The 24,882-nt window shown below is 37.8% G+C and overlaps 2 protein-coding genes across 7 annotated transcripts in view; one reads left to right on the forward strand and one right to left on the reverse strand.

Annotated features, from left to right (window-relative positions):
- Positions 1-2,799: 2,799 nt before the first annotated feature.
- LOC116246943 (uncharacterized) lies at positions 2,800-4,799 on the forward strand. The gene is made up of 2 exons (XM_031618863.2): positions 2,800-3,657; positions 4,367-4,799. Exons 1-2 carry the CDS (start codon positions 3,148-3,150, stop codon positions 4,424-4,426), a joined length of 570 nt encoding a protein of 189 aa, XP_031474723.1. The 5' UTR covers positions 2,800-3,147; the 3' UTR covers positions 4,427-4,799.
- A 4,967-nt stretch (positions 4,800-9,766) lies between these two features.
- Positions 9,767-24,882, reverse strand: part of LOC116249348 (histone-lysine N-methyltransferase TRX1-like) — a 49,070-nt gene continuing 33,954 nt past the window's right edge. For 2 of the 6 annotated variants that reach the window (XM_031622598.1, XM_031622600.2), the window contains exons 22-24: positions 16,326-16,421; positions 14,858-14,961; positions 14,253-14,770 (exon numbers count right to left, since the gene is read on the reverse strand). In XM_031622598.1, coding sequence (XP_031478458.1) covers positions 14,629-14,770; positions 14,858-14,961; positions 16,326-16,421 — 342 coding nt within the window. In that variant the 3' untranslated portion in view covers positions 14,253-14,628. Of the gene's footprint in view, positions 10,183-10,954; positions 13,484-13,609; positions 13,749-14,252; positions 14,771-14,857; positions 14,962-16,325; positions 16,422-20,600; positions 20,805-24,882 lie in introns of those variants that run through there. The other 4 variants (XR_007572480.1, XR_004171124.2, XR_007572481.1 and 1 more) reach the window with 4 other exon arrangements.

The raw sequence follows: 24,882 nt of genomic DNA on the forward strand, positions 1-24,882 counted from the left end.
ACTATTCTTCAAAAAATCTGAAAATGAATTTGAACAGAATCTTAAGTGCGGTGCTGGATCCATCGCCCACGACAAACATCAAACACCTTTTTATTGGATCACAAGGGGAATCTGGATTGGATTGGGTTCAAACGTAAAAAAAGAATATGGGAATGAAATAAATGATATACACTATAGTGAAAATCAAATACAAGCCATAAAGTTGAAAAATTACCATACTTTTCCACTAAATCACTATACTGTCTTCATATCACAATTTGACTGAACTTTCATTCGGGTTTTAAAAGTATCTCTTGAACATGCATCATGGTAAACACACTATGTTTATATAAGAAATTTTTTATAATGTGGACTGAATTATAATTTTAAAATTTAAATATCATTTTTCAAAATTTTTATATAGTGAAAGTAATTTTTTTCAAGTTTATATAGTACGATCCAACATGACCATAGAAAGCACAAACCTTCAGCCTTGACCTCCTCCTCATCCTCATCCAACCATAGAAAACATAGAGTTTGGTGATTGTACTAGTTGCGGGTGTTAGTAAATTTTATAACAAGCATGCATACATCGTCTATATCAAATTCTTCACATTTTTCAGTAGTTGGTTACAAAATGGACCTTTCAAAAACATATGGTAGAGTGTCATTGAATTTTTTGTATGTACAGCATGATCAGGTTGGGGAGTCACCCGACTTTGGATCAAGATTAGGATCAAATATACTACTGCATCCTTCTTGTTTCTCATAAATGGTGAAGTTCCTGGGAAATTTAAAGGAATGAGAGGGTTGAGAAAGGGGGATGCTATGTCTCTGTTGATGTTCCTAATTGTCATGGAGATTCTCTAGAGAGTGGAAGTTGCAACGCCTTTTAACATTTTAAGCTCTAAATTAACATGCACGCAGAACTTAAAAGTAAGTCCATAGTATAAGCCACATGGGTGCAAGCACTATGTGGGTACGGATACGGAGATATAGGTATGGGAACGGTAGCTTTAGAAAATATGAGATGAAGATACAACATTTTATATATATATATATATATATATGCAACATTTAACTAAACAAATGATATGAATAAAACATTATATGTTAGTGAACGATAACTCTGAAAAACAAAATGAAAATTGAGTTAGAAAAACTTAAGTCAAGTAAAATTAAGTAGTGTGAATCATTTTCGAGCTAAAAAGTATCCAAGATTGTCAAGTACCCATTTTAGGTATGGTAAGGTGACATGGGTACCTGCATACCCTTATGCATAGTCTATGATTTTCAATTCAGAAATGTCTTTGTTGGAGCCACCTTTTGGTTGTATTAGGAAAAAGTTCCCCGATGTTTTAAACTTTGCTAAAACAACTCGCACTTTTTCCAACAAAACTGATTTATAGAATCCCATTTTTATGATCCTTCCTTAATTTTAAAAAACTGCATAGCTTAAATTAAATCGTAATAGTGCCTCTTCGTTCACATTTTATGGTGGTGTATGTAATTCTTTTTTGACTTAATGACTATGAAAAAAGTTTTTTTTTTAAGCAGACTTCAAAATACTTTACAAGGACCACATTTTGCGGTTTCATGGACGCCTGATCTTGGAATAAAAGTTAATAAAAGTAACGTATTAATGAGAACCGACGGAACCAGCAAGTGAGTAATCCTCCTTTCGTGCGTGCAGCGTTGGCCGCAACACATGCCGTGCTTTTCCTTTGCTGCACTGCTGATGAGACAGAGAACGACCTGCTATTTGATTTTAAAAGAGTCACCCACTAAGTGGTTTAACTTGCTTTCAAGCCTAATGATAATTTTTCTTGATTAACTTAGTATCACCAAAGGCAGTAAGACGAGAATACGAAGAGTGTTAAAGTTGAAAAAGAAATGAGATCTGGAACCATATGTGTACCTAAAGTGCAAAATGGTCTTGTGGTTAGCCAACAAAGAGATGAAATGGGAACTTTGTTTGAGAGTGCCCGTGACATCAATCCATTGTAATCCATTGTGTTATTAAAAAGACAGAGAGAAGAGGGAGGAAACACCGATATGCAAGTTGAAGAACAGCAGATTGAAGCACTAAAAACAGACCTGGTATCCAAAGAAGATGAGGAGATGCTTTAAGATGAAATATTCCTACTATTCATCCAAAAAATATAAACTGGGTAGCTGCTTATCCTTGTTCAATTGAAGACCCAGAATCCAGTCTCAGTTATGTTGTTCAGTATCCTGAGTTTTTCACAACATTGCCTGCCTAAGGTTTGCTTGTGAGAGTTCACCTGCGTTATCTTAAAAACATCTTATTCTAAATTCTCATTTGAGTCTAATCCTAGTAGATCAGGGTGAGCCACCAGGTACCATCCGAATGGAAGAGTGTAAAATCATGGTAGAATGAACATAAATTTGAAGTGGACTTGACTGAGAAATTTTCTGATCCGAATCTGGATTCAGCTTGACAGTACAGATCTACTGACTTCTGATGGATGTAGGTTTCACCTCAATGGTACAGGATCAGTTTTTGTAGGCCTGTAGCCCTGCTCAGTGGATGGAAACCGAATAAAGGAGAAAAGGGGCAGCTAAGTATTGACAGATGCTATCGAGAAAAACCTCTCTATCCCTCTCTGTGTGAAAGTGTATCAGGATACATGTGTAGAGAGAAAGAGGACAAAGGCAATGAAATTACTAAAGGCGATATGTGCAAGCATAACCATACCCCCTCTCACTCTCTCTGAAGTGCATTATTATGGATGTGCTGTGGGTCTGCCACACATGGTGCCAAAGACAAAACCATAATTATCAACCAACCCCCTCCCGTTTCACGTGCTTCTTCCATGTCCTCCTCTCAATTATGCAGTGTAAAGAAAAACACATGAGCCAGTTCTCACCTCCCTCATTGGCAACTGGCATTCCACCCAGAACACAAGAACTGCTCTGGACTCTCTGACCCATCTTCCCAAAACCCCCCAATCAACCTCCATCCCCCTCATTTCACCCCTCCTTTTCTCCCTGCCGCCTCCCCAGTTTTTACTCTCTCTCTCTCTCTCTAAGATCTCCAAGATCTCCAGAGTCCCCATCTTCCTTTTCTTCATTACCTCCACTTCTCCCTTCCGAAATCACACCTTTCTTCTTTCATCCTTCTCACTTGTGGCAAACCTCATAAAAATGTTTCCTTTCTCTTTCCCACCAAGAATTCTTCTTGCCATCCTCGTCATTCTCCTGGTCATCGATTTCTCAGCCTCCCAGAAAGACGCAGAGCCCGAAACCATTTATGACGTCCTGAAAATCCACGGCCTTCCAATTGGGCTGCTGCCCAAAGGAGTGAGCAATTTCAGCATAGATGCTGAGGGGAACTTTGAGGTCCATCTGGATCAGGCCTGCAATACAAAGTTTGAGAACCAAGTACACTATGAGAAGAATATATCGGGTACCCTGAGCTATGGGCAGATTGGGGCTGTTTCTGGTATCTCTGCCCAGGAACTCTTCCTTTGGTTCCCTGTGAAGGGCATCAGAGTGGACGTTCCCAGCTCCGGCCTGATCTATTTTGATGTGGGTGTCATCTACAAACAGTTCTCGCTGTCCCTATTTGAGATACCACGCGAATGCAGGGTGGTTGATCATGACAATGCTCCTGATCTTCTTCAGGGAAAAAGGATTGCTGATGCTGTTCTTAAGGTATATTGGATTCTTCATTTTTCATGCTCTACGATTCTTTCTTGGCCATCTTGTTGCAGGTGTACTGGCTCTCCTTTTGCTGTTTCGTTTTTTTTTTTTTTCCTTTTCTTCCTCAATTCTGTATTAGGTAATTGTTCACGCGTTTCTTTTGCTTCATTTCTGCTTCGATGCCTACTGAAAGATTTAAGTCAATGTCTGGATTTGTTAGTTTTTTCATCACTTCCTGAGTTTGATATGTTTGGTCAAGTAAGTGGAATTCTTCTGTCAGATCTACGCAACTAAAGAAAGGCGATCATCCGCATCTCCTGGTTCCAAATTGTTCGTGCACTTACAGGACTAAGATTTATTCTCTTCTCCCTTTGTTATGCTATTTTTGCCACTGATCATCATAAATATGCAACTCTGCTCTTGCCTCTGACTTTCGGTTTTCTATACCATCTTTTAGATGGTAGAAAACATCGAAGTTGTTGGCTGTCATAGCGAAAATACTATTACATAGAAGATTACCCACGGAGAGTTTCCAGTTTACATTTGACAGTAGGACATGACTGTTGAACCTTCACTGAGGTCTTATAGTTTTTGCAGTATCTTTTTGAAGCTGTACATTGTGTTCTGCTATTTGATATCCTCTCAAGTTGATCTATACAATGTTGCGTCCCTAGTTTTTATAAAAAACATAGCTGAAATTCTTAAGATTGTTCTTTGACAGAGCACAAAGGGAAAGCTCCGCTATGAATATGATCAGGATGTTCAAATGGCCGTGCTATGAACACTAGAAGTTGCCAATCAGCTGGTTGTGATTCATCAAGCTATAGATATGGGTCTCTCTTGCCATCAAGACAAGTCTCAGAAAGTGTGGTCTAGCAGGTTGTATGCTTCCACAGTGTGCTTGAACTAGAGTACAGACTGAGTTGGATTTCTGTCAGTGAGAGCATGAAATTTTGACAGGATGAGGATGTGTGCTGCGTGCATTAATAGACAGAGGAAGCGGAAGAGATGAAATCATGATGTACAATCAAATTATGTCAAGGTGATTGAGCCAATTAGTTTGATAAGCTGTCCGTTTCAGGTTTTGATAATGTGGTATTTTGTAAAAGCAAATTATAATTTTGTGAAATATGGAGTTGAGTCATTTGTGTCAATTTCTCAGGCTCGAACCATAAAAGCCCCTGCTCAAGTGAATTCCAAATTAATTGAACTCCACTGCCCTAACCTTTGGTCTCTCTGTACAATCACATGTAATTAGATCAAATAAGGAGTATCAAATCATTTGTTGGAAAAGGAAGTCTATCTTTTTTCACTTGTACAATCATTTTTTGATTCTTTATCATCTCCAACGCCTGTGACAACAGGTTTGGCTTTCGCTTAATGCATTCATGTCATTATATTCTTGGCCTTCCTCTTTTGTAATAATGCTCATCTTATCAATTGCAAAATGCAACTTAAAAGTGAGCAATTGCTTCTCCTGATAAGCTTCAAGAGAATGTTCTTACAGTTTTTAGTTGCTGTTATATTTTTCTAGTGAATCCATGCATTTTTTACCAATTTAGTGACATGCAACGGTACTTGAGAAGCTTTGCTACTAAAACAAGTGATGATCTTCAAGCGATTAGAGTAGATGCTTCAAATTTCATTTGCTTCAAATTAAAATATTACGTTTAATTCTCCTTTGCAAATGTGGGACAGACTTCTTCAAGAGAAAACGATGATGCTGGAATGCTTCAAAAGGTGCGTTTGGTTCTTTATTGCTAATTCACAGTGTGTCTTAATAAATCATTTTAGTTGCCTAACTTGGATGGCTTGGATAAAGATCATTAATGAGAACCATCGTCCAAGTAATTAGTAGCAAAACGGATACAGTTCATGTGAAGAACATGATTGAAAATTAAATATGCCGAAGACAAACAGAAATGCGATACAGTATAAGCAAATTCTTAAATTTAAGGATGACAATGGTCAATATATTAAGAGTCGAAACTGTTGATTGAACATTATTCTTTTTCACTTTCTTAGGATATTTTCCTTTATGATCGTTAGTATTTCAGTTATAAACTGGAAAAGTTGAATATTTCTCCTAGATTCATGAAGCTTCGATGTGTTTCACTTAAGCTTATCCAGCATGCTCACTACTTCTAAGAAGCAAACGAATCCTTTGACGATGTATTGGTGCTTTAACTGCTAGCTGCTGGGCACCATTGCTCGAACTCCGAACCTTTAGAGCAGTTTGATAGGTAATCGATAGTTGCAGGTAAAGAACTTGCGCTACGTAGCACAGAGAAGCTGGCTGAACTCTGAAGACCATATCTGTGGGCTGAGCTGGATTCTGATTTCAGGAATAGGCAACTTGGTGCCATGACAATAATTGCACTAGGCCTCAGCAAATTTGGATCTGCCTTCGTAGCTGAATGATGCTTCCAAATCATTTTTCTTTTCTTTCAATTAATATTTATGCCAACAACTGGAATGCTGTGGTTTGAGCAGCGGCATCAGTATTGTGAACCCATGTAATCCTGGAGGAATTAAGATTTCGAAAAAGAATTGCTATGAGCATTAAGTGATCAATGGTACTCTGGTACTCGATTCAAGGATCAATGGTTCAGCAGGACCCATCGCCTTCACACACATGGCTGTGTTATACAGGATGAATCGCCTCCATGCACATGGCTGTGTTATACAGGATGATCGAGTACTCGGGTACTCGACTTGAGTAATCAACACGCACGGCTGTCATAGGGAAGCGAGAGTGCTCGGACTCGAGCATTTATAGCAAATAGCGGAAAACCAATGGGCCGCATCTGGAGAATAGCTTGCTGTATGATTGGCCTTCTTCTTTTTCTGGGGTCGGTGAATAAAAAATGGTGTCGCTGATATTTTAATGCGGACGAAACTAATTATTAGCAAGAAGACAGCAATGGACAGTGGGCTGACAATAACTAACAATAATTAGTTGGGTCTACAAAATTCAATGGTGGACCGACGAAGAGTAAAGAGTCGACTGCTACTGCTGAGAAGAGAAGGTAATGTTTACACCTGCACCCACGTGCCAATGTATCCAATCTCACTCTCTCTGCCTCTCTCACTCTCTCTCTCTCTCTCTCTCTAACTATTTACCACATTTGACTAATTGGATAATGGGTAGTGCAGTTCAAAATTGGATTATAATTCAAATGTGTTCATGCAAGAATGGTTTCGCCGGTAGGAAACAGCAGCGCCGTCCGGCAGAAATTCAACGTATTGACATCCAGATATCGCCTGTTTTCTGATTTTTTCCAGCTACCAACAGTTGGATTCTCACGCCAAAGGTTACCGGCAGATGGATCAAGAAAAAGAAAAGCAGCGAGAAGCAGCGTAAAAATAGGATCCGGCAGCAGGTTTTCACACGGAGGTCGTTGGTGAGAGAACGCCAGCATTTTATTTTGAGAAAAACGGCTTCTTTCCAGTTAATAAAAGTTATATTTTCCCCTTCTAAAATCGACCTAAAAACTCTTACGTTACAGACTTGAATATCTATTGAATAAGAAAATTTTTCCTGTTGTTGTGCTTAATCAGGCTCGATTTTTTTTTTTCTTTCTGAATTCAAGTAAGCAAATTTGGCTTGAATTTGAATATTGAAAATAAGAATCTAACAAGGGAAACCGCACCCAAATCAAAGAGATCTTTTTGTAGTATGAAGTCAAACTTCAACCTGATTCATATAGACCCATTGGTTCTGTTTAGCTCTAAAGACTAAACTCGTTCGGAAAATGGCTTATGTTGGTATGTAACTTTTTGTAATAACTTAAATGACCCAAATGGTTCGACGCCTAAGATGGACCCAAATGGAAACGACTTCTATAGTTTCATATTTAATCCTTTTTCTCATCGCAATTCTCGACACTGTATCGGAGCTACGTTCATACATCTCAGACCGACCAGTCGGACACACTGAGTCGATGGTCGTCAAGAAGATTGATTATTTACTTGTCATGATGAATCTAAGATCACAAAAATAGAAATGGCTTTAGCATTTATACCATTGATTTTCTTCATAAGTTAATTTTTGGTCGATAAGCCCTCATAAGTGAGCTGGACGACTCAGAATCATCATTCAAATTATATATATATATATATATATATATATATATATATATATATATATATATATATATATATATATATATATATATATATATATATATATATATACGCACACACCATGACAAGCACGGTGAGGCTCTGCCAAATAAGAAGCTACAATGAGATATGAATGATGAGACTTTACCCTGATTTTGATGGAAAATGAAAAAAATCCAGCCTGTTTTTGCTTCCCACCATGAATTTAATGCAGACATTTTATCAACCAGTTGCATATTATATGGCATGGAATGGCCTTTTTGGGGAAAAATAAAACCACAACTCTAAAATCATAATCCAGATTTCAAGTATCACCTAATGCAATGGTGTGAGAGACAAGTTAAACTTGAGGAGCCCGCCTCTTCTTCCTGAAATATACTGTCTGAACTTTCCCCACTTCTTTCTAAAGTATAGTCTCCCAACTTCCCCATCCTTCCCAAATACAAGAAAACCTCCACATTGAAGTACCAGAAGTAGAACACATCTTTAACTTGGTTAACCAATATGAGCTTCACCTGCCTAGCCAGGGGTTTGGACCTAAGACTTTCAAGTTGAAGATCGTCACGAGCTCGATGCCTGGAGTCGTCTCCTTTGGATCCACTTGATCACATCTTGAAGTAGAAGATGACTACCTGAGTGAACTTTAGCTAGGCATGTTCAACAAGAACCCAGCCGACTGGCAAAGGGGTTTGGACCTAAGACTCAAGAAACTTAAGAACCTAGGCCTGTCCCTCCTCCCCTCCCCCTCTGCCACACCAGCCCGGGGCATGTCATGCCAGGAAGTGGTCAAAGACATAGTTTGGGTTCGAACACGAGATCTCCTGGCCCCAGAGTCCTCTTCATGGGACTGGTTCTTGAAGTGAGCTACAGTACATAAGAACTTGGTCTCAAGCTCGCCATCCTTGTCAGGAGGTTTTGACCTAAGCTTTTCAAGCTGAAGGACGTTAATTAGGGTTAAAATCATGGAGCCCTCGTTTGAGATCAACTAGCAGAGGACCGCTCAACCCTGAGCTTTGGATGCCTGAAAATTTTAAATTAGAAAAATGTAAAAGCATCAAATTATGCATTTCTATCAGGCTCGGATCCGTCTGTTCAGTTTATGATCAATACTGCAATTCCGGCCAATACGGGTAAGATCAAAAGCTGGTATCAATGCAGATTTTACATGTAAATAGTGTGCTCTAAACCATTTTTTTATGTGACCCAATGTGTGAATATGTATTTCAAATTCAGACCTCGCAATACTCCATCTGATGTTGTCTCACTCTGGTTTTAGATTCAGAGTAGATGTTAGAGTCTGCGACTCAGATAGGTGGATCTAACAGAGCAGGACGCTTGTCTAACAGAATGTGTACCAGATGATCTTAATGCAGAACAATGTCAAGATTAAAGATAGCTTTCAGAGTATGAATTGAACCTGTAACATACAACTTTTTCATTTACACAATGTAAGATCGATATCATACAATACGTTTACTTGTCAGTCAGTTTTGCAGGGTTAAGAAACATTATTCTTGATAAAACCAAATCCAGAGGGCAAGTCTTCGCAATTCTGCCGTCGCTCTCCTCTCCCCAAACTAAATGCAACTCAGTAGAAAGATTAACCCTCCTTTTCCCAAACTAGCTGCAACCCAGTAGCAAGATTAACCCTTGAGAAATGGCTTAATTTAAATGCATAAAACAACAGATGCTTAGAAGCCATTTGGCAACAGTAACAGATTGCTAATTCCCAATTAAATATGCCCCCAAAATTGGAACAGATTCATAAAACAATGTGATTAAGCATTCAATGAAACTGCTCCAATCATTGAATAGTAACAGCCGGTTACAATTGCCAAACACCCTCATAAGATCCATATGCAACGCCCTGAAGTATCCTTTAGAGCCATCCAATCCAGATTGAGTCAGTTGCAATCAATGTTCTGTCACTCTCTCCAACATAGCTGAAGGAGCACCACTCCCAAGCATGAGCAGGTCGATACTTGGACCCCCACACTCCAGAAATAAGAATGAGATTAGCAATATAATACATTTCTTAAAGGGATTCAGTTACGCAAATGACCAATTAATACATCTATTTATTTCCAAATGTATGTTTTTTCAGGAGTGACACGAATTATTCGGTACTTTGCTGGTAGCTTTAAGCGGGTTTTGCAGTTCTCCGAGGCACCACTACCATCAGTGCAAGGAGGTGCACCCCTGTGCCGTATGAAAAAGCAAGTGGCGAATCAACGATGAAACACTACGTCACAGGTCTACAGAATTTGCAGCGGCAGAAGGCACGCGACACTTTGAACTGCTCAAGGAAAACACAGCAAACGATTGCTCGCAGTCCCTTGTTATGGCACACTCCAAAAAGTCTGCTACTCACGCCTTGTAGGGTCTCAGCAGGAGAGGGAACAGATTTTGAGGCTGTTACATAAAGCATCGGAGCCCACAAAAGAAAAACGGAAGAGATTAGACCCAAAGGCTTGTTTAATAACGAAAAAGCCCAAACGTAAGCATATTGAAATTAGATCCACACTACAGCAGAAAAAAGAAACTCTGATTACTTTCTTAGCTCTCTCTTCGTTGAGTGTCTTGACATAAACAAAAGAGATAAAAGAGTAGTTAGGAGTGTCATGTATGTACCAATATATATATATATATATATATATATATATACACAATCCGGTACCTACAAGTTTGCCTGGAGAATCAAGAAAAGAATGTGAAAAAGCATTTTAATCGGCTCCAGAAACTTTCTGTATCAGAAAACAATTACCATTTTTAGTGGTTGATCACAATAGCTGAATAAATTCAAAAGACCATGATTCCGTGAAAGATAGTTAGTGTAATGACCATGGGAAAAGAATCACGGTCATACTTTCGAAAATTGATCCCCCTCGTGAGACAGCACAGCACATGTAGGCTGAGTTCTGCTCCACTTCGACGGGAAACTAAAATAAAACTTAAATGGGGAGAATCAATCATTAACTAGCTATTCAGGACTAGGACGTTGATAAAAAACGTACATATTAATGAACCTGATGGTTGATGTATATCCAAGTATGTGAGCAACAAGATTCTCTCCAGTTCTCGAAACTTTATTACCACAAACCATCTTTCCTAATAGATACAATTTAAACAATTTTTCTGGTAAACATGACTCAACTAATTTTGATAAAATGGCTTTGAACATTACCTGATGATCCCCGACATGCTCCAGCTAGATTAGCCAGGAAATCCCAACTAAGTGTAACAACACGTCAGGATAAAACAATAGCATCGTAGCCAGCTAAGAATTAAACTATATTCTTCAAGCAGGAATTCTTTTATTGCAGGCATGCTTGCTAAATTTGAGCTTTGAAACTGATGGCACCATTTGAGAGTTCCCAAAAGATGGTAGTTGTTTGTACTTGTGGAAGTCTGTCATGTTTCATCACCCGATGAAGCTTGTGCTCTCAGACTTTTCATAATTCTGGTGTTCCCCTTGCTTGTAGCATTCAGTGCACTTGTTCTTTTCGGTTGCTATGCTCACTGACCATGATGAACAAAGATTCTTTCACCTCATAAAATATTTCACTTACAACAACTGAATCTTCTTGGAGACATCCTTCCTGCTGACGAAAGGGGCTCTACTAAACGTGTTCGCCACAAAAAGTTCTGTATGTTATCTGTAGGAAGATCTTACCTGTTGCTTGTTTCCCAAATGTACCCTCAATCATGTGTCTTCAGTTTATTCACTTTAGGACCAACAGTTCACGTTCCTTATTAACCTTCAAAGAAAAGAGAAAAGAGAAAACGGTATCATTTATTTACTACGTATATCTGTTCATGTCTAAGTCCCATGGGTATGGTTTGGATGCAGAAATTTTAAAAAATGTGGGTACAGCTTTAAGGTAGAGTAGACACACACATACATCATGTGCAATCCACAAAAACTTCAAAACTAAAGAAAGCAATTCATAAGTTCATACATAATAATGCATCAAATAGCATAGCCTATAAGTCTGATAGTTCATATATCTAATCTTATTAAATTAATGTTAAAAAACTTGTTTATCATAAAAAGATTATCATGATTCTAGCTCCTTGTCCACCTCCTCCACCTTAGAAGGGTGATCAACACTTGTCAGACAAAATGAGTCCATATTGCAAAATGGGCTAACATGACACCATGGAACACTAGGTGACCTAATCTTAATCCCTGCCGCCTAGGCGCCTACACATTATTTCAGTCGGTAACCAGAGAAAGTTCGGGGCTGACCATTAGGTCATACAAGACAACCTATAGAACTCAACTCCATCGGGTTCATTAAAAAAATCCTTTTGCATGTAAATTTTCTAGCCCATTATAAGTGATAAAAGAACTTAAAAATCCAACCAAGATGAATATACCAAGTTTCTTCTACACAAGTATCTGCTGCTTTATGAGAAAACCCCTGTACCCTATCAACAATCGCCCAATGAGTTTAAAAACACAAAATCAACAAACCCTAAATTGAAGTAATAGTGACTCGAAACTTGAAAAATAACACAAGTACTGTTCATATCATTTTGTGGGTGAATTCTAGTCATGTAACATGGGCATGAGCGCGGATAACGTCCAATTCCAAAAGAGTATATATATATATATATATATATATATATATATATATATATATATATATATATATATATTGAAATCAACTGGCTGTCGAATGTTGCCAGATGACATGGTATTTAAAAACTACCGCTAAAAGCACCCTATCACAGGAGCATAGTGACAGTTCAAGGTGTAGCCATGGTTTATTGTGCTTTAGTGACAATTTATGATGGTTTTTAGCAGCGGGTTTAAATATTTATCCATCTGGCAACCAGGCAAATTACTGATTTCATTTTTCACATATATGTGTGTGTGTGTGTTTATGGTATGTACATATGAATAAGACTTCAAATAGAAAAGAAAAAAATAATGCATTCATGATTCATAATCTATAAATTATGAAGAAAGTGAAGAAACCAACAAACAAATTATTAATAAAAAAGTGCTCCTTTTCTCTGACAAGTTCCTATAGTAAAAACAATAGACATAAAAATTGTAACAAGAACACAAAATTGTAACATAATCGTCCTATATAACTTCTATGATTTGCATGCCAAAAAGAAAATGATAATGCTTTAGAAATAAAACAATAGCATATTTGCATTATTACATATTCATAACACTTAAATATGCAAATACTAATAAGAGTGAAGAAGGGCAAGAATGTAACTTAATGGCCTTCAAGAATCGCCAGAAGGGTTGAAGGCTCAACCTTACACACATGTGCAGGGGTTAAAAGAAGCCCCAAATTTGAGACAAAATTAGACTCGATCAACTTTGACTGAGTCGAAAAATGGACGGAGTCATCCACAAGTGAGTTGACTACACCCGATACGGTCAAACCCATGACTGAGCCATGTCCAAACCTGCACCTGTGTCTGGACGTGTCGACACGTGTGCATTGACTGAAATGAAGTGCCCATGTGTCCTAGAGTCTAGCCCATTATCAATGATAATAATCTACAATAAAACAAGTATGAACCATACCATTCCAAGTATTTGCTGCAAGAGAAATCTGAATGGCAAGAAAAAAAGAACAAAAATAGAAAAATTTCGCCTCACTGCCATCGTTTCGTCACCATCTATCACCAGCCATCATCTGTCACCAGTCACCATATGTTGCCTCCATCGCTCGTTGTCATTCAGCTACCAAAGCAGTTTGAGGAGGAACGCAAGAGGGGAATAAGACAGAGAGTTAGACGTCTCAAAGAGATAGAACTGATCAGGACTGACGAGTCCTGATCTAAAACATACCCACTTGATATGGCATACCTGTGTCTAGAAAGTGGTGTACAGACACGGGTATGCAGCCTGTATAGTGTCCCCATGTTACATAGGTGTGCGTTCATGGTTTCCCACAGGTCTTGAATCTAGTCAGGATTAAAAAAGCAAAAAAGCTGCAACAAAATGGCTGACAAAGTTCAAAAAGTAATTAATAAAATATCCAATTTTTCTCACTGAAGATTATTATAAAAATTAATGGTCAAATATGCTTCATAAACGTGCTGCAAAAAAAAACAATCAAAATATTATAATTCAAAAATCCAAGGCATAAATTACTTAGATGCATTTATTAAACAATCTCCATAACCACATATCCCACTTCAAACTCCATGGACGTTCATCCTAGATAGGAAGAAATAGTCCTTTACTACAAGATGCAAGAAAGGCAGAAAGAACAAATCCAGACTAGCAAATAGCAAACAATCACAAAATGTGATAGAATGGTCACAAATTACAAAAAACCGAAAAATTGAAACATCCTTGGGGAACAGCAACACAAATACATTCCATATATCTAACAGTGTGTTGCCCCTGCAGGTATAGAAGCCAATTTGGTTACCTGATCCTCTTTGCAGTCAAGCCAGTGGATTTTTATAACAAAAATAACTAATGCAGAAACACAAAAATGATATAATCAAATACCTAAAAACAAATTTTCATTCTCAATTTTCTAAGATTTACATAGGTGTTAACTTGTACTTCAAGAGAATATTTTTGATATTCTCAAATCAGTGTAAGTGTAAATCAACACCTACCAATGTTAAATGATATAATTTAATTTTTGAACAATGAATTGGACGACTTATTTTGATTGTAATATTCTCTGCAAGTTCTTCATGCTGGTGGAAGCTGTCCATCACACCTTGAAGCGCTGGATACACAATTCGAGCACAGTTGGGTTCAAAGCTTTGCATCTCATGTAGAACTCATGTGATCCTTCCGACATCCGAGTTCAAAGTTTTGCATCTGAGCTTGAAACCAGATGCCATAGAATAGAAGTGGGGAACTTATTCAGCTTTCCAGTCTGTCAACTCATGACGAGGGACACGTATTATAGACACTTGTTCCTCTGCTTCAGTATCATTAACAACACCTCGGCATCTTGGGAAGCCACAATAGCAAGCAAGCTGCTGATCAATTGAAAAGAATCTGTAAAAGCAAAACCAAACAAAGAAAAAAAAATCAGCAAGTTATAAACTAAGAAGGGGGAAAAGGGGTGTTTAACACGAGGAGAACCTATAGTCATATGTCAACTCCTCCCACTGGTCGATGTCACGTTTAGCAAAAATGATTATATGCTCGTCACCAGAAACACTTATCACTCGTGAATAGCAATTTGGCTGCAGGAATATAGAACAAACGGAAGTAATAAGAAACCTATTTCAGTATTTTGACATTACAAAAACCTAACAAAACATGAACCTTTATGCATCTTTTGCTAATGAAATGCATTCATTCAGTCAATGCTTCTGGCCTTTGTCAGCAACAATGAGATTGCAAACCATATATCCAAAAAACTTCCCAGATATATCTATCAACTAGACTACATATGAAAAGCCACTGAAGTCCAAACTCCCATCAAACAAACTCAAGAAATGAAAAGAGGAAGGTAAGAAACCCCGGCTAGTATCAAGAACAGAAGATTGACATTATGTAACAAAAGCATTTCTTACAAAGTTGACGTGCTTGACATCTAACTGACTAATCAACTGAAAAATAAGAGTTTCTCCAAGGGCAAAACCTGAATATGAATGACTGGAATGTTCACAGTGGATTCAATTCACATAGGTCAGGTGCAAATCCGGTCCATTGTAATGACCAGAAAATACCTTTCCTAGTCATCCTCCATCCTAAACTTGACATGGACCAGATTCTATCTAGGATCAATAAGGTCTGGCTATTTTACTGGCCTGCCCCTAAAACATTGACAGCAAACCCTGATCCAAGGCGAATTCAGTTCCTATACAGAACTATGCCTAGATTATGACCAGCTGGATGCTTCTAAGCCATAGAACAGGAAGAGGAGTAAGCCAAAAAACAAAAAACCACACCTTTCTAATGACAAGCAAGATATGCATAGTGATCGATATTTTGAGAAGAAATTCTTGGAAAACCCTTTTGGGGGGGCTTCCGCGTTACACATGACAGATTGGACTGCCTGAATCACGAGTCAAATTTACTGTTTTACAGCTACGATCACCTCATATTGATAAAACGTCCAGAGAACAATTTGAAACGGGAAGAAAGAAAATTGCTGGTCATGAAAACAGAAACGTACGAATTGCGAGAAATTCTTTCGGTTAATGCAACTCAGAGGACAGAAGACTGATTGGTCAGGCCATATCAGAAACCAGAATTAAATGGAGACTGGCAAAAATTCTTTCTCCTCAATACTCTAACTCATATGTCCTAAAACTCACAGTATCATTTGACTGAATAATGGTCTCGGCTAAGCCAAACCACCGCAACAACAGCTATTTTCATTGAAACAAAACAGCAAGGTACAGTAACTTTTTCTTTTGCTCAAACATAATTTTGGTCTAACATTGTTCACAAATAGCCATTTGAGGAAAGATGTGCACATGTTTACCACATATATTGTAATTTTCATGCATGTTTACTGATAGAAGCCAGCACTTGTGCAAAGCTTGTTGTTGGGTATTCATATTTTATGGACTCTATAACTTTGACCTCCAATACTTACTTCACAAGAATGATTGATTAAATGAGCAAGACTTCCCGCCCTTGTAGCATCAATAACCCGTTTGTCATCAATTCGAAACATGTATGTTCCAGCACCCTACACAGCAAAAAAATGTTGCACTGTCAGCAATATAAGCATCCAATTGGTCCAAGATAAACACGATTAGATTTCTCACCTAACAAAGAGTCTGTTAGACTTAAGACAAGATGCAATAGTTGTTAGCAATTTGATTTTTTTATTCTGAATAGAAAAGTAAACAAAAAATAATTTAGATTATTGCTTTGTTTAATGCATTACATAATCACAAAGCACACCACTTGTTTAATTAGATTTAAGTAGCTTTTCCAAATACATTCCAGAACTATAGGAAATTGACAAATCTATCCACGCCTTTTACTTAGGTGCTAGTCCTTAATATTACAATTGTTATTTAAAAATTGTCTATTTTGAAATGAAATAACATAATTACCCTCGAGCTAGTAGAATGGCCAGTATTTTTCAAATAACATGAACCCATTCTGCTAAGTGTACGACCATGCTAAGCTGCTAACTGTAGTTAAAGTCAAGAAAAGATGGATTTATCTTACAAACACAATGGATGGATTTGTCGATCACAATAGAGTAGTGACAAATGTGTCACAGACTATGAATTAGAGATAACTTTGGTATATACCCTAAACTCCTCAAGTTAAATAATAAACATATATCTGGCCAATGAGTTTCAGACATTAGGATTTAGCAATAAGATGGAAACCGTTCATGATTAGAACAGCAAGAAATCTAAATTGAAAAAAAACTATAACTGCCCCGAACTTCTCTTCCAATTTGAATGGGTTTGTTATGTGCCATTTTGATTAGTATGAAATAATTATAGTATGAACAGACTACGTTACAGATTGAACCCCTCGCAACCATCTATCAATGCACATGAAAGAAGGAACTTCTACCAGACAATCCGATCATCTGATGTGATAATTCAACAAGAAAACCTCAGGTACAGGTCAAGAGAATATACTGATTTCCAAGGTCTTGCGTGAATTGCAACTACTAGATTTCATAGGAGAATTTGTTTTCCATGGGCTTCTGGATGCCATCATCTGTTCGGAATAAGGTTTAGCTCCCTTTCAAGATTTTGACTTAGGATTCCTTGTAACTCCTGTTTTTGCTTGGGAAAGCCTCTAATATAAATTTTTGTTGATGATTAGTTTGAAACTGTTTAAATTATCCAACCTATATAGGATTGTGGGGCTAACTAATACAAAAAATATAAGTTATATTGGACTTAAAAGAACACATGAAAATGCCTACAAAAATATTTACTGTTTTTTATTAACAAGCCAATTATTATTAAAATTACCTAAAAGAACATAAAAGAGTAACTTAGAAACAGTTTTTTCCAAGTGAAGATGTGTTTTATAATTCGCATTGAAATTGCAACGAAAAGAATAAATATTAAAACTGCAAGGCTTAAAATAAAACTAATACGATAATATGCCAATTTTTCGGTTAGATGAAAAAAGCTACCAGATAAGGCCACCATATTCCTCCCAAGATAAATAATTACATCTTCTTAAGAATTCAACCTAGAAAATTTAATTTGAAACACCTTATTTCATGCTTTATCTTTATGTTCTTTCCAAATCCTTGGACCAAACAAATATTTAAATTTTAATTGAGGAATCCAACTAGGATAACCAACTTGGACACCATCCAAGATTCTTTGATGCCTACATAGCATATGTAGCCTCAAAGTAAACATTGTAACACGTATCTCAAGGAAAACACTCATGTTGAGTTGGAAGATACAAGGAAAACGCTCATGTTGAGTTAGAAAACTTGAAGTTTCTAGGTGGTCCTTTGCAATATTTAATAATTATGAGTTCTCTTTAAACATTTCCTTATTTTTGGTTGATGCTATTTGTAGGTCTCTACCGCTGCCCCAATCTATTTATTATTGAGATTAAAGTTAGTTAATAAGAAGTTTTTCTCTCTCTAAGACTGACGGCTGTAACATGGTATCAGAGCCGGTGATATCCACCCTTCTTCGCCAGCGGTTGACGTGACTTTCCGCCAACCTCTTCTCCTCTTCTCTCTCCCATCACTTCCCACTTCTTTTTTTCCCCTACCTTCCTTTCTCTCTTCTCTCTGCTGATCAGGAGACAGTGGAGCAGCGTGGAAGGGGAACCTAATCACACATGAGAGGTATGTGTGATTAGGTTCCCAACGTGGATGTAGTGGAGCGTGAGCAATTGCGTGGGGGTTGCGTTGGCACGTTCTAAGTCAGATCTAGGTTCATGGAAGAGTGGCTGGACGTAGACCATATTCTTATCAGATTTTTTTTTGCTAACCGTGGAAAAGTGGATGCAAGTTGGGCATACTCTTATCAAATTGCTTGTCTTTCTTATATGCATATGTGGATTCTAGTAAGCAATGATATGAAGCCTACTACGTGGGAGTTGTAATCTTGAAACTGCCTCTTGAGTTGCAGGAATCTCGCTTTTGATACTTGAGAATATCGTCATCAACGCCCGCCAAAACTTCCTCTAATAGCGTGGAGGTAGTATATGCAACAAGGGACTGATCATAAGCCATCTACATCTCATAGTCAGGATTGGTTTCTGCAATGGTTTCTTGAACATGCCCTACAACATTCTTCACTTCCCGCATGATCCATTCTAGTGGTGCAGGTGCCATTGAGATGCCCATAGAAACGGTGACTCTTAGAGGTTGTAAGTATAACGGTAGGAACTTAGGGCAGACGACTTTGGAAATTAGGGCACGATAGATCTAGGAATTAGTGCAGACAGCAGTAGTTTTGGGATTAGGGCAGGAAAACAGAAATTAGGGCAGAAATCAAAGATTTTAGGATTAGGCAGAAAAATAGATATTAGGGCGAAAATCAAAGATTTTGGGATTAGGGTAGAAAAACAGAGATTAAGGAAAAAATAAGAGATTCTTACCAGACATTCTCATTAGCAAAACCTAGCTCTGATACCATGTAAGATTTTGAAGTATATCACCAAACCACCAGATGAGTCTTAAGGAGAATGCAAGAAGATGAGAAGAGGAATTCTGCTTGAGAAAAGAGAGAGAGAAGAAAGAGGGTCGTGGGCTTGGCACCTGACCTTTGTCATTAATATATACTAATTTGTGTTACAAGTAAATACACAAAACAATAAATATTACAAGTATGCCACCATCCCTTATGTGTGGCGTGTGGTGAAGATGAGTCGGGTCTGACTTGACCCAAACCATATCTTAACAGCAGTATGGTGGACTGATTTACAGCATAGCAGTTCATAGATTTTTTTAAAGTACTTTTATTGATGCTGAAAAAATTCTGCTGCCTACATCATCCCAAATTGATTGTTGTACTTTTACGGACTTTTATTGATGCTGGAAAAAATCTGTTGCCTAAATCCTCTCAAGTTGATTGTTGCGTGCTATACTCTTGATTTTATCAAAGTGCAACCAGATTAAGGTCATATTGTCCAATCTCGCATTATGGCTGATGAAGGCAAGACAGAGATGCAGTATGAGTATAAGAACACGGGCAATCCCTTTTCTTATGGCTCTACTGTAAAGTTAGATGGATCTTTATGAGATTTGGTCTCGCGTGTTTATGTGTCTGTGATTGGACATCGGAAGGAGCATGTTATAGAAGAAAATGAGCTTGTGGTGAAAAGTGGAAAATATAGTATATGGAAGGAAAATAATAATATTGTCATGTCATAGATCATGAATAGTATGCAACCACAGATTACCTCTATCAAACAGACGTGAGATTTTTTGAAACAAACATACTCTAGTGACAAGAATGTTAGCAAGATCTTGTAGGTGGAGGAGGAATCACTGAATTTGTAACAGGGTGATCAAAGTCTTACTCAGTACTTCGCTTCCATCAAGTCAATCTATGAAAGATTGAAAGTTTTGCATCCTCCATGTCCCACATGCCACAACACTCATGGTGAACAGTCTATGGTGGAAAAGTTTTTACAGAGGCTCTCACCCGAATACGCAGTAGCAAAGGTGCAGATATTGACTGGAGCAGAAATTCCTAACCTAGCAAAGGCTTACAATAGACTCAGTTGTCATCTATGTCACAATGGTACGGGTACTGGTACGGCGTTTTCGTAAATCTTGGTACGGCGATACGGTGAATATTATATATTATTATATATTTTTAATTCAAAATTTTGAAAAAACCAAATGATATCATCACATTAAGACGATGTTCCTTCCATGAATCCATAGATAATCTCATAAGTCATTAAAAAAAAAACATAAAATGTTCCTTCCATAGATCATTCTTTAAGTTCTTCCTCTTCATTGTCAACCTCTGCAACATCCTCCTCATCCACCTCTACATCTTGTAGTGTACATGGTTCATTTAACCCCGAATTAAGATGGTCTAGATCGTCCTCTCCTTCGAAGTTAAATTCTTCACCATTCACATCCCAATTTTTACTGTTAACTTCCCTACAAAGGATAAGAATTAAGAATATAGTTATCAAGTAATCAAGAATATAGATACGAAAATTTTACAAGACAATAAGTGTTGATTTACCTGTATTCATCATTGTTTCGTGAAAGTAATCGAAGGTTAGAATGCACATAAACTAAATCTTCTGCACGCTTGCTTGTAAATTTGTTTCTCTTAATGTTGTGAATATGTGAATAAGTGTTCCAATTCCTTTCAGAGCATGAAGATGTAGCAGGCTGAACTAACAACCTCAAAGCAAGGTACTGAAGAGTGGGATAAGCATGTCCATGTTTGACCCACCAAGGAATTGGTAGATACGTGTCTCTATCTATTATTGCAGCCATATTTTCATTTCCTGTAGAAAAGCTTGTAAACTCAATGTGAGCTCGTTCATTTTGATATGAATCTTTGAAAATTTTATTAAGACATGTCACCCTATGTGTTGATAATTCAGGATGTATATGTGGTGGGGTTCTTCCAACACCTTCAGAGAGCCACTTTAATCCATAATACTAAAGATTCAATGAGTGTGCCATGCATCGCAAAGGGGTGGTGCTCTTATCCCATCTTGTTACCTAATATATTGTGCACATATCAAAAAGGTCTAAATTTTCAAGTGCAAAGTCCTTCTTCTCATGATTGAAAATTATATCCTGTAATTTGCAAATCATATTGTCCCACATCTCACAAACACAATGAAGCATTGGTTTGTCACAATCAAGAGCCCTCAACACCTCCCAAATAGGCTCAGTGAATGCAAAAAAATAAGAGATTTTACCCCAAAAATCATCACCAACAAGCAATCGTTTGATGGTTTGAGCTTTGTCATCATCAACAGCACGATAGAATAGAAGTTCCAATCATCATCTATCACTATATTGATTAATGCACTTTTAACCTTCTTGATTCTCTTCATCATAACAATGATAGAAGGAAAACGTGTCTTTGCAATTCTTAACAACTTCAAATCAGTATATCTATTATAAATGAAAAGTGCGTGCTGATGATTAACTATGAAATTTCTAATGTTTTTAACATCTCTCTCCAAGTCTTCAATCCACAAACACAATTCATAAGCATGAAGATCTTGTTATTTGTTTTGTGGATTGCATATAATTTTCAATGCCAAATTTAAACTATGGACTGCACAAGGTGTCCAAAAAATGTGAGGATATTCATGTTCTACTAAAAGACGGACAGCTCTACATACAGGTGCATTATCTGTAATTATCTAGACAACCTTATCCTTTCCAACTTCTTCAATCAATTCTACAAATAACCCTTTCAAATACTCAGCATTTTTAAATTTACCAAATGCATCTATTTCTTTTAGAAAGATTGGCCCATTAGCTGAAGTAGCAATAAAGTTAATAAGTGGGTGTCTTTGAATATCTGTCCAGCCATCAGATGCAATTGAAACTCCATGTCACTCCCATGCCAACTTCTGCTATAGTAGTAATTTATCTACTCGACTCTTCTCTTGTTGAAGGATGATGGTTCAAACCTTTTCAGAGTTTGGTGTAATATATCCAGACATATTGCTATTTGTCAACGATGTAACTAGATCCTTCCGATATGGATTTCTAGCTGCATTAAACGGTATGCAACTAGAAAAGAAGAATATTCCAACTTTTCTATCTAATTCCTGTCTTTTTTGTAAAACAAACGTCTGCTTAATTGTTTTTTGAGATGTGTCCACCTTTCTTTTTTTCTACCTTTCGGACACATTATTGTATACTAGTACTGATGGAATGTCAACAAAACCAGATGATTTAGCACTTTTCTTTATATCATATTGTTCTTGCTCCTTCAACTCATTCATAGTATCAGATTTGATCTTTTTACACAATTGAATACAATTCTTATTGATGTGCAGTAGATGTGCTTTAACTCTTGTATATGTCTCACTCCTTTCTACAAAAAAAACATTCGAATATTACATTCCCACCACCGCCAGGTGCTTTTCCTTTCTTTTCCACATAACCCCATAATGGCTGGTCCTCTTGTGACTGAATTGAAACTCTCGATGCACAACTTAAACTTGTAGGTGTAGAAGTAGTTCCCTTCCCTTTACTTGAGGCAGCCATACTATAATAACAAAGATAATGAAACAAGCAATAAACTAAAAGGAACACCAGGTATTTACTGTGAGAGAAAAGAAACCAATTTAAACTATAGCAACCCCTATGACTAACGCTTACACATTATTGGGAGCCATTCATGGAAAACAACCATCAGTAGGAGTGCAGAAAATAGAAACATGATACTGGACACCGTAGGCAGCTTATACATAAAAGCATCTCAATTAGTATGAGATTACATATCAAGAAGATCATAGAAAACTAGGAAATAGTTTCCCAGAATAATGAAGAACGAATCGGGCATCAAGAGACAAAATCGGGCATCAATGCAATCAATGAAAAGAACACCGCCAAAACTAATGCAGTACGGAAACTCGAAAAGCCAAAACATGTATTTACTATTTAATCACAAAATCGGGCATCAAGAGACAACAAAATCACAATGTCGGGCATCAAGAGACAAAACCCTAAACACTGCCCCTGCCGTCCACGCCGTCTACCGCCGCTGCCCAAGGTTGCTGCAAGAACTCACCGCTGAGGGAAGGAACAAAGTCGAGAAGGAGAAGGAAGGTCGAACCCGTCGCGATTTTAGGTTTTAGGTTATTATGATATGGTTTGGATCCGGTTCCGACCCGAAACCAGATCCAAACGTACCAGCACGTACCGGCGTACCAGTATTTCCGTACTGGCGTACGGGTACGCCACCCATTTGGGTGTACCATTGTGACATAGGTCGTCATGTTGTGACCCTTTCTTAGTCTTCCATTAATGTTCCTGTCCCTGCTTTGGTGGCTTCAGAGGCCGTGGGGGTAGTTTCTTCAGGAGGAAGGGCACAGGCCGAATGTCAGGAGGAGGTCGTGGAAGATTTCAATACACCAACTGTGGGAAAATAGAGCATTTGGAAGACAGATGTTGGGATAAGCATGGTCGTCCTTCCACTAAACCTAGGCATCGAGCTTGCTCGACACCCGAAACTAGGGCCCGGCCTGACAATTAAAACCCAAGCCGGGCCCGACCCAGTTGAATTAAAAAATATATCTTTTTAATATAATATAATATATAAATATAATTAATCGTAATAAAATATTATAATTATATATATTCATAAAATAAATATTTAAAAAAATTATCGAGCCAGCCCGATAAATTATTGGGCCGGGTACCCGCTGGCAGCCCGACCCGGTGCCCAAGCTGACCTTCCGCTACATCCTAAGCAGAGGTGTTGCATCTAAGCAGTGCAATAATTCATTACAGTCTCCTATTGAATCTATCCAGAAAACTTCATCAGTAGTAAACGGGTCACATCTTGAGACTGTGGCAATGAATATCAACAAGTCAGAGTATGAGCAGTCTTAGCACACAGATCTATTCAGTTGTCGGCCTCCGCAATTATGATAGACAGTGGTATGTCTGCCAACATTGCTCCACCCGATACAAGTACTACTTGGATTATTGATTCGGGAGAAGTAGACCTTCATTGTTTACCTTGTTCCACACATTACCTCAGACTCGTCATGTGAACTTGCAGATGGCAGATGGTCGCCTATTATGGGTTATGAAGATGTTAAGAATTCTCAGTCTATGACAATTCCTAATGTGTTATATGCTCCTAAGTTTTCCACTAATCTTTTATCAGTCGGACAATTGACTAATGACTTACATTATCGTGTTACATTTGGTTGTGGTTTATGTTCATTTCAAGACTTGCAAACTGGGAATACGATTGGTGGAAGCTATAAGAAAGCGGGCATTTACGTACTGTCTGATTCTGTGAGCATTGCAGCCTCCTCGACTTCTTCATTGTTATCCTCTTTCCAGTGGCATCTCAGACTAGGACATCCATCTGTCTCCAAGCTCCTTCACCTACTTCCTCATCTATCAGTATCAGAGTCGTTCCAGTGTGAAACCTGTCAACTTGTCAAGCACACCTGCAGCAGTTATTCATCAAGTCTAAGTCCGTCCAGTTGTGAACTATTTGATCTTTTTCATGTTG

The sequence above is a fragment of the Nymphaea colorata genome, chromosome 2, assembly GCF_008831285.2.
Source record: "Nymphaea colorata isolate Beijing-Zhang1983 chromosome 2, ASM883128v2, whole genome shotgun sequence".
NCBI lineage: Eukaryota > Viridiplantae > Streptophyta > Magnoliopsida > Nymphaeales > Nymphaeaceae > Nymphaea > Nymphaea colorata.

Coding starts and splice junctions, on each gene's coding strand:
- LOC116246943 (XM_031618863.2), top strand. CDS start 3,148: ATGTTTCCTTTCTCTTTCCCACCAAGAATTCTTCTTGCCATCCTCGTC. Junction 3,658..4,366: donor TTGCTGATGCTGTTCTTAAG/GTATATTGGATT, acceptor GTTCTTTGACAG/AGCACAAAGGGAAAGCTCCG.